The following is a 10,216-nucleotide window of genomic DNA, read 5'->3' as shown; positions in this document are numbered from 1 at the left end:
GGTGAACCAGAGGGTGGACAACCACGCCCACTACAACCAGACCACACTGGAGCTGCACAACACAGAGGTGAGACGTGGCCCACCTACGCCGTTTCTCCTACCATGGGCAGCCTGTAGCATAGTGGTTAAGGTACATGACTGGGACCCGTAAGGTCAGCAGTTCAATCCCCGTTGTAGCCACAGTAAGATCCGCACAGCTGTTGGGCCCTTGGGCAAGACCCTTAACCCTGCATTGCTCCAGGGGTGGATTGTCTCCTGCTTAGTCTAATCAACTGTACATCACTCTGGATTAGAGCGTCTGCCAAATGGCATTGATGTGATGTAATGTAATGTTACCGTAACCGCCAACCTCCCCCGTCAAGCATTAACCACAATGCAAATGCTGTCCCACACCATCATTCCACCCGAGAATGTCAACTTAAGCGCAACACAAACTGCCCACCAGGCTAGTTGTTCTGAACTCATACTATACAAAACTAGTTAGGCTACATATAGTGCACATTCAAAATTAAAATGTTTCTGTGCAACAAAAGTCCACTTTGCTGTAGCACAGAATTATAGGTTTTAACAGAATAATCTGCAGCTCTCCGCTTCTTATTTCGTCCACAAAATGCGACTTTATGTCATAATAAATCCATCCAGGAGATTATTGTTGCTGGTGATAGCTTGGGTGTGATGTCTGGTTATGGTGTTCACCGGACCATGGTGGGCAGCTGAGCATGTTATGTTTTATCTTCAGTATTCTTTTAAGTCTCTGATGGGTTCAAACTAAAGCTGACCCCTTCATCATGTCAAAGAGAGGAGATGAGTCATTGCTAATAGTCACCATAGCAACGATTCTCTCCACCTCCTTGTTTACAGGCACTTCCTTGTTGGTTGCAATACTCATCTGACCAATGTTTAAAATTGGTCAATGACTGCCTGTTCCACACCATGCCCACTTTGCAGTCAACAACAACAAACAACTAAGATTAAATCTGGTTCTCAGTGTCGTTCTCAACCGTTAGTCTGCTGTAAAATTGCACTACATTACATTACAGATGACACTCACTGAGCAGCCACTCTTTTCTAGAGTGATACAGTAGTGCAGAACGTCAGTTATGGCTGCAGCTCTGCTGATTTATGGCTGTACAGGGAGGGTGGGATTATCACATAACAGCAACAACTCTGTTGTTTGGGGCACTGTTTAAGTGTTGGGTGTCTGGGAGTAGGGTGTGCTGATTGGCTGATTGTGAGGAGGGAGTGCTGATTGGGTGTCTGGGAGTAGGGTGTGCTGATTGGCTGATTGTGAGGGGGGAGTGCTGATTGGGTGCCTGGGAGTAGGGTGTGCTGATTGTGAAGAGGGAGTGCTGATTTGGTGTCTGGGAGTAGAGTGTGCTGATTGGCTGATTGTGAGGAGGGAGTGCTGATTGGCTGATTGTGAGGAGGGAGTGCTGATTTGGTGTCTGGGAGTAGGGTGTGCTGATTGGCTGATTGTGAGGAGGGATTGCTGATTGGGTGACTGGGCAGAGGGAGAATGGATTGGGTGACTGGGCAGAGGGTGTGCTGATTGGCTGATTGGGTGTGTGTGTGTGGGTCTCGTACAGAACTGTGAGCAGAGGCAGGTGACCCACTTCCAGTACCTGAGCTGGCCTGATTACGGCGTGCCCACATCCGCCGTCACACTCATCCACTTCCTGGGGGCGCTGAAGAGGCAGCAGAAGAAGGCGGTCCAGGCCATGGGCTCCCAGTGGAGGGGCCACCATGCAGGACCGCCCATCCTTGTCCACTGCAGTGCCGGGATTGGCCGGACAGGTCTGTCACTCACTCACACTCGTCCCTGTCACACTTTGTACGACTGTTCCATTGACTGGGCTCTGCTCCCATGGTGATGGTATTACACAATATATTAACAACAAATAATGGGCATTGGTCTGATTTTTCATCATTGTCATCATGGTTGAAATAATTATATTTATCCACAGTTCTCTACACAATGTATTAAGACAGTCTACCTAATAATCATAGCACTAGCAGTTGCGGTGGCAGTATAAATACAGCAATATACTCAAAACAAAACTGAACTTTTCAAACAAAACAACTGAATTTTCAGCAAGAGATTAACAAAAACATGTGGTGTTTTGAGTTAGTGCAGTACAGTGTGCAAATGGCAAACAGCCCACCAGTTCAAAGACCTCCCCCTGTCTGCAGTTGGTCCAAATATCACACGATTGGTTGTGTCACATTGACCAAACGGGGGCGGAGCTCAGCTTTATTTCCAGATTCATTTCATCACTGTCCTGGTCGTACAATAATGAATACACATGCCTACTATGTAGTATATAATTTTATACAACTTGCGTGCAACTCAAGTATATACTACTAGAGTATACTATTGTATACTCAATAGTAGGCAAGTGTGCCCATGGTAGCACTGTTGTGGTCATGACTGGAATACTTTTGAAATTAATACATTTGAAGGAAAAGTTGCTGAACTTGTGCAAAGATATCATCATCTTTATGATTTATCACACAAAGATTTTAAAGACAATGAAATGTGCCCAAATTGGCATGAAATTTCCAACATGTGTAATATGTGGTAATAGCTGGCTCATGATCATTGTGCACCCCCCAGCAGTGTGGAGGAACATAAAACAAAGAGCATGGAGTTTCTATGTAGTATACTGACTCGATTGGCGTTTGGCAACATGTTAGCGTGTGAATAGACAGGGTGGAGAAGGGACTTCCCTACCACTGCTCAAGTCGTCCTCTACTCTGCCTGACAATTTGTCATCCTCGGGAAGGATGCTATTATTCTCTGAGTTACTTGTGTCTCATTCTGCATGTGTGTCATAATGAATCCCAAATGAGTTAAAAACATAATATTTATATACTTCTTGTTTATCCTACAGGTATACCTCGATTTTGGGAATGTTCTATTTACGAATTTTCACAATAACGAACACAACATTTTATGGACATTTTTTCATTTAACAAATGGAATGTTCACTTTAACTAAATTTTACATGGAGAACAACATTGCAATGCAGCAGACATTGCAACTGACCCAACTCACGCTGCCCTAGTGTTTGAAACGTTATACTGGAATGAAACTGTTTCACCTTACCATCTAGAGTAGCCTAATTTGCGTGAACACATTTACCAGTTTAAACTCAAATGGAGGGCGAAGCTCCAGGATTTACTCAATTTAACAGTTACTCCAGCCAAAAAGCGAAAGTCACCTCGATATGAAAATGGAGATTACATTTAAGCATGGACACATTGCAGTTACCATTGCAGTTTCAGTCATTGTTTAATTTAATAACCACGCAGATGTTCTGATGGTTTACCAATGAATGAAAATAGGCCTAAAGATTATTTGTATTATTATTTTTCTTTATTGTTATCAACTGCCCGCAACGTATCTCTGTTAAATCTGTTCAGTTTACGAAATTTCGGTTTTCAAACAGTTTCTCAGGAACGTAACCCCTTCATAAATCGAGGTATACCTGTATATTGTTAGCTTTTAGCAGTCTAAACAGTACTGCGATTGCTTCCACCCACCCCTTTGATCCGGAGTTGGTTCCGACAGCCCCCACTCCCCCTCCCTCCACCCGGTTTTCTTCACAATTCGTACCGTGGTTAGTGCAATTAATGTTACCAATTAGTGATGCAGGACAGGCTCCAGTACATACTGTTGGCATGGTGTGCTGTGTCTCCCATAGGTACACTGTGTGCCCTGGACATCTGCCTGTCCCAGCTGCAGGACGTGGGCACCATGAACATCTGCCAGACGGTGCGCAGAATGAGAACACAGAGAGCCTTCAGCATCCAGACCCCAGAACAGTACTACTTCTGCCACACTGCCATCCTCGAGCACGCCCAAAAACAGGGCATGCTCACGGCCAATCACTGAGCCCCCTTCCCACACGCCAACCAATCGCAGGTATCAGAGGTGGCCATGACTGTCCCAGCCCCTCCTCTTTTTGCTTTTTCTTTTGTTTTTCTGTTGGATTTTATTTTTTATTTTTTCCCTGGCAGTACCCATCAGCTGCAGCAGCTACATTTAGCGATCTGCAGAAGGGCCCAGGACACAGTCAGACCTGGTCTGGCTGATCCCACCGCTATGACCACCAGCTCTTCACCTTAACGGGAGCCTGGCGAAAAAAGCCATAGGTCTCTAGACACGCTCTCTATGTCTTAACTGTCGTCTGTTCTCAGTGCTGTAAACAGTGAAGTTCTGTCCAACTCAGTGTGGTATTTTGTGACCAAGGTACTTGTGGTGACTGATGATTGAATTTGATTGTCATTGGCTTCTTACTAATCGACCACCTTCAGATGCATATTATATTTTGAACTGACAAAGGATTTGGGGAGTTGCCTATCTAGCAGGGGGACATGCCACTCAAGGATTCACCTAATCTCCTGTCAAACAAGGAGAAAAAAGGGCTGTGTTGGAAACAAAACACAGAAAAAACTGCCTTAAATTTGTGAACAAATGTTTGTGGCTGTGGCTAAAATCTTTGCAATAGATTCCACCTCCCTTTATTCCCAGTCCATACTGGCTAATAAGTTTAGCTTCAGTTCTGTTCTCATAATCCAATATGCAGTCACTGAGCAGCCTTCTCATTCAACCTTGCAATCCTGATTTGTTCTTGTGTTGGTTGCCATGGTAGCACAAGCAAAGCTTTGCTCTTGACAAATAGGGTGTGTCCAACCCAACCGCAGCCGCCTCATTGGCCGTTTCACCTTTGCCCACTGCAGGTGACCGAATGTGAAAGGCAGGGGAGAAACTATTGCAACAGTATCTAGTGCGTTTTTTGGGGGTTTTTTCCACAATCGTGTGTCATTTAGGGATCCAAAAAAGAAATGAGCACATGGGTGATTGTGTTGAGTCTGGGAAATGTCTTTGAAAATGAAGTGTTTTATGTACAGCTACATAGTGGTCAGAATACCCAGCTCCATGTTCAAGGAGGTTATGAGTTGAGCTTTAGTAGCTTCTCAGGTGACCATATGTCCAGGCATTCAGCCCTGAACTGAGAATGCTGTGCAATGATGTTTTGGTAAAAAACTGACAAAACCAAGTCGGGAGTATAGAGTCCAACTGAAACAAGTAGGATGGAGAACTAAATGCACTATCTCCACTCTCCATCTATATCATGATTCCAGCTAATGTTTTCACAACCTTTACATCTACTTTCTACACCGTTTGGCTCTGTGAAATAAGAAAAAACACACCCTAAGGAACAAGGTGCAGGCCATCAGACCAAATATAATTTCAAGTGGTTCAATCAATACATGCGCTTTTCAGGTGCAAAATATGCATGTATTGATCAAATTCCAGCACCTTTGTGTTTTTGCAATCTCACATTGTTGTCTGTTTGGTCTGAGAGCTGGCCTGACCTGTCTCAGACCCGATAGCCTGCCATCGTGCCTCAGGGCTTTTCCCAGCACTCCTCAGTCTGTGCCAGGGTTCTTCATTTCCGTATGTGGAACCACTCGTTTTAACACCCTGGTTGTATTTGAACGCCGGACGCATCGCCGCAGTCCCTCTGATAAGTGTGTGAGCGCAGGCAAGCACGCTCTCTTTCTCCAGACACCGCTTCTTCTCGCTCCGAAGCCCAGCAGCTGAGCGGCGCAGTCGTTGTGTGGGTGGAGCACAGCCGTTACACAGCTGGCACAGGCAGACTTCAGCCACCTGAGGAACCAGAGGCCGTCTGCTGCAGAGGGAGGCGGGGAGAATCCCGCTGACATCCCGCTCCTGCTCCGGGTGACGTGAGGGCAAACTACGCTTCGTTCCGGGGCACCGACGGCCACAGCCGGCCCTGGACACGGTCTGGCCTGCATCCGTTCTCCTCCACCTCTGATTAACGTGACCTGTGACCTTTGACCCGAGCTAGAGGGCAAGGATTCTCTGTGTCTAAGCACTTTCACACAGGCATTCCATTTGTGCTTTCTTTTGCTATATTCATTTCTTTTGGTGTACTTTTTAGAAACAATATATTAAATGTATAAACAATGACTGTAGTCTTATCACAGTAATGTAAATGTAGATTTTGGGGACAGACTTCTGAATGGCTCAGCTGAACCAGTGGTCAGAATCAATATTTTGCAGGGGGGGGGGGTTAAAAAGATAACTGGCACTCCCAGCTGGAGGGCTAAGACCGTGTTTTGTGGTTTCTGATTGTCATGTGAACAAATGTGTTCTTTGCTACTGAATTCATATTGAATTTGCTTGTAGTGAAATGCCGCTCAGCCACTCATTCACATATGCTCATAGTTACTCTGTAATGAAGTCCCTTCACAACCGGGCCCCAAAAACAGCCCAGCTTTATTTTTCTATTTTATTCATTGCTTGTTTTTTTGTTATTCATACTTTGACAAAAATCTGCTTAAATTATATTTAAATTGAAGTATCTGTTGAAGTTTTTTTAGTATGACTATTATAAAGGAATCCGGCTACTGTTGTATTACATGCCCTTTCTGTTCATTTCTACATTATCAGTGGTTCCCATTTCTTAAGGACCAGGTTTCTCAGTCTGTCGGTCATGTTAAAACTTGCTATTGAACCACAGTCTTTAATCTCAGAAGGAAAACCCCCAAAAAAGGTATGAATTCATTAAATGGAAATGGTTTCCTTGTGGTATTACGTCTGTTTGTGGAGTGTCTTTTGTGTCGGTGTTTCAGATCCCAGCTATTGATGGCACCGTATAAAATGGCTGTTCTTCCAGCCTCTCCGTTTTCTACACTTTCCAGTCAAGGGTTTTGGGATGACAAAATCTGCAGATTTTCATGACCAAAAGCGGTTGAGACGGTGCTCATGGGTAACAGGGTAACAAAATCAACATCATAAGTGGCCCTGACATGCTGCGTGCTCAGGATGTCCAACGACACTGTCCCTGGCAAGGTCACTTTTACTTCATGCGTTCAGCGTTTAAACAGCACTGCACAGTTAATTCTCTCATGACATCCATCCATCCATTATCTTAACCCGCTTATCCTGAACAGGGTCGCAGGGGGGCTGGAGCCTATCTCAGCATACATTGGGCGAAAGGCAGGAATACACCCTGGATGGGTCGCCAGTCCATTGCAGGGCACACACACCATTCACTCACACACTCATACACTCATACCTACGGGCAATTTAGACTCTCCAATCAGCCTAACCTGCATGTCGTGGGAGGAAACCGGAGTACCCGGAGGAAACCCACGCAGACACGGGGAGAACATGCAAACTCCACACACAGAGGCCCCGGCTGACGGGGATTCGAACCCAGGACCTCCTTCCTGTGAGGCGGCAGTGCTACCCACTGCACCATCCGTGCCGCCTTCTCTCATGACATGTACATGCTAAATGATGATTGTAAGACATGCTAATGCTATTCAGAGAGCAGGCCTTAGAACAGAAAGCCAATGCATCACTCAGCCATCACACATGCATCAGCCAATTAATAATGCCCAAATTTAGTTGTGATATTGTAATTGGCTAATTTAATTCTCTGCATATATTTAAATAATAGATTGCCATACAATTTAATAAAACACGGACAGGGAATTATTTAAACATTCAGACTGGTATGAGTCTGCCTACTCATACACGGTATGGAGTTGTCATGCATACATACACTCATTGCGCACTTTATTAGGTATTTATTAGACTTGTATTTTAGACTTATTGGTCTTCTGCTGCTGTAGCCTATCAACTTAGAGGTTGGATGTGTTATGTGTTCAGAGGTGCTCTTCTGCATACCACTGTTGAAATGCGTGGTTATTTGCGTGACTGTCAGCTTCGACCATGATCCTCATTTTTGCCTGCAGAACTGCTGCTCACTGGATGTTTTTTTCTTGTTCGCACCATTCTCTGCAAGCTCTAGAGACTGTTGTGCGTGAAAATCCCAGGAGATCAGCAGTTCCAGAGATACTCAAACCACCCTGTCCGGTAACAACAATCATTCCATGGTCAAAGTCACTTGGATCACATTTCTTCCCCATTCTGACATTTGGTCTGAAAAACAGCTGAACCTCATGACCATGCATGCTTTTATGCATTGGGTTGCTGCCACATGATTGGCTGATTAAATATTTGCATTAATAAGTTGCACATGCCTACCTAATAAAGTGATCACTGAGTGTACATGTAGTACAGCTGAAAACAAACACTAATTATTCATAAGGTCCAGAGCGTTCTGCATTACATTTCTGGAGATTCACTGAATTTGAGCAGGGCATAACTTGCATGTTATGTGAAAAATGATTCCATATTGCTGGACTGCTGCATGAGAAGCAACCCTCCAAAAGAGATGTTTCTTTTCAAAGTCAGTAAAAAAATAAACAATACGTGGGTACACCAAAAGTATGCAGAACTCTATGTTGCACAATAGACAAAAACCATGGTATGTTTGTGCCAGATTAGCCTGGTTTCTTATGATCCAATGTGAGAGAAATTTCCATCAAAACATGCCATTTTCTCCAGCTGGTTCATTGGAGCCAATACTCAAAGCTTGAAACTGAATTGGGAACCTCCTCAGTGTGATTTGATACATCTGTGATTTCAGTGACGTATCTAGAATTTCCATTGCATATATTTAAACTAAATACAGATAATAGTTTAGGCAAGATATCACTTAATTGAAGATATCTGTAACTTGCTTTGTAGATATCCCTAATAGAATGTTGATATATTTAAAATGTTTTTCAGGAGGAATAATCTGGATATTTTAACAAGGTAAATTCATATAAACATCATCACAGCTGGTAAACAAACTGCATTGAGTGAGATGAAGGTCAGCAATACTCTTTTCTCTCCAGCAGGGGGAGCCAAGGCCTCTTTCTGAAATGGCTGCCACCACTTCCCCCAGCTTATAAGAATGTGCTGATATATGCATCTACTACTACAGAAGTTCACTGGCAATTTAATTTCCATCCGGAGCCTTCAGGTTATTCAAGGTCGGCACATGTTGGCAGGAGCTCTCGATAATGGCTCCTTGTCTTTTACCCTTCGTTGGTTTAAAAGGTATGCTGCACTACATGTGAAACGATGAAGGCACAAAGGATTAAGAGCACAGGTCACCTGAAGTTTCACACTTTAAACACTAGACTGCTACACTGGGACATCCTTTCACACCTAGACAGGATAATTTCACTCATTCAGCTCAGCGCCTAGTGAAAACAGCACTTATGTCACAACAATGCTCCCGATGTCCTGAAAATAGTGTCCATTTTGAACAGACTTTGAGTCTGTGCTGAGAGCTACACAACTGAGATGCCTCAACTCTGTAGTTTCCCCACTCGTCTTAGAAAATGGAAGGGGGGTGGTGGGGGTGTTAGCTGGCTTTGTAGAAAGACATTATTAGGTGATTCTGGGGTGCTGTATTGGCTGGAAGGAGATCAAAAAGATGCCATGGCCATGCAGGACTAGGACCGAGTATACCCACTCTCCCAAAAAATAACCTGAATATTAGGAGCTTTATCGTGCTCTTTCTTTTTGTTTTATAACTTATTTATAATGCAGAAATGTGCTGTAAATGCCAGTGTAAATGACAAAGACATGAGTGCAGAATATGTTTGTAAGAACCGAACATTTGAGTGTATTCAATTTTGAGTAACTGCAGCACTTTACAGTCACTTCAGCATTGAAACATTTATTTCAACTGATTCACAATGGCCAGGAGCACCACAGCCATAGTTCATCAAGATCATTCAAAATAGCGTGTGTGTGTGTTTGGGGAGTGAGTGAGATGGGGCAGAATAGGGTGTGTGTGTGTTTGGGGAGCGGGTGGGACAGGGGGGCACGATCGGGTGTGTGTGTGTTTGGGGAGTGGGTGGGACAGGGGGGCAGGATAGGGTGTGTGTGTGTTTGGGGAGTGGGAGAGATGGGGCAGAATAGTGTATGTGTGCATGCTTGGGGAGTGGGTGAGATGGGGCAGAATAGGGTGTGTGTGTTTTTGGGGAGTGGGTGGGATGGGGGGCAGAATAGGGTGTGTAGTTGTGTGTGTGTGTGTGTGTGTGTGTGTGTGTGTGTGTGTGTGTGTGTGTGTGTGTGTGTTTGGAGAGTGAGTGAGATGGGGGGCAGAGTATTATGTGTCTGTTGAGTGAGTGGGTGGGACAGGGGGCTGGGTTTGTAATCTTAAAGGATTTGGCATGGCTATTCTAGATATGAGCTCACCCAGACAACTCAAATAAATATTAAAACAAGGCCTTAAGTTCATCATAAACATTCTATGTGTGTATGCATATG

The 10,216-nt window shown here is 44.3% G+C and overlaps 1 protein-coding gene across 1 annotated transcript in view; it reads left to right on the top strand.

Annotated features, from left to right (window-relative positions):
• Nucleotides 1–6,628, top strand: part of ptpn9a (protein tyrosine phosphatase non-receptor type 9a) — a 28,710-nt gene extending 22,082 nt beyond the window's left edge. The window contains 3 exon segments of the mRNA XM_061222029.1: nucleotides 1–67; nucleotides 1,587–1,794; nucleotides 3,705–6,628. The exon segment at nucleotides 1–67 is cut by the window's left edge and continues 84 nt beyond it. Coding sequence (XP_061078013.1) covers nucleotides 1–67; nucleotides 1,587–1,794; nucleotides 3,705–3,895 — 466 coding nt within the window. The 3' untranslated portion in view covers nucleotides 3,896–6,628.
• The last annotated feature ends 3,588 nt before the right edge of the window (nucleotides 6,629–10,216 follow it).

Source organism: Conger conger, chromosome 15, assembly GCF_963514075.1.
Source record: "Conger conger chromosome 15, fConCon1.1, whole genome shotgun sequence".
In the NCBI taxonomy this organism is placed as follows: Eukaryota; Metazoa; Chordata; class Actinopteri; order Anguilliformes; family Congridae; genus Conger; species Conger conger.
This window is presented reverse-complemented; position numbering and strand designations above follow the sequence as displayed.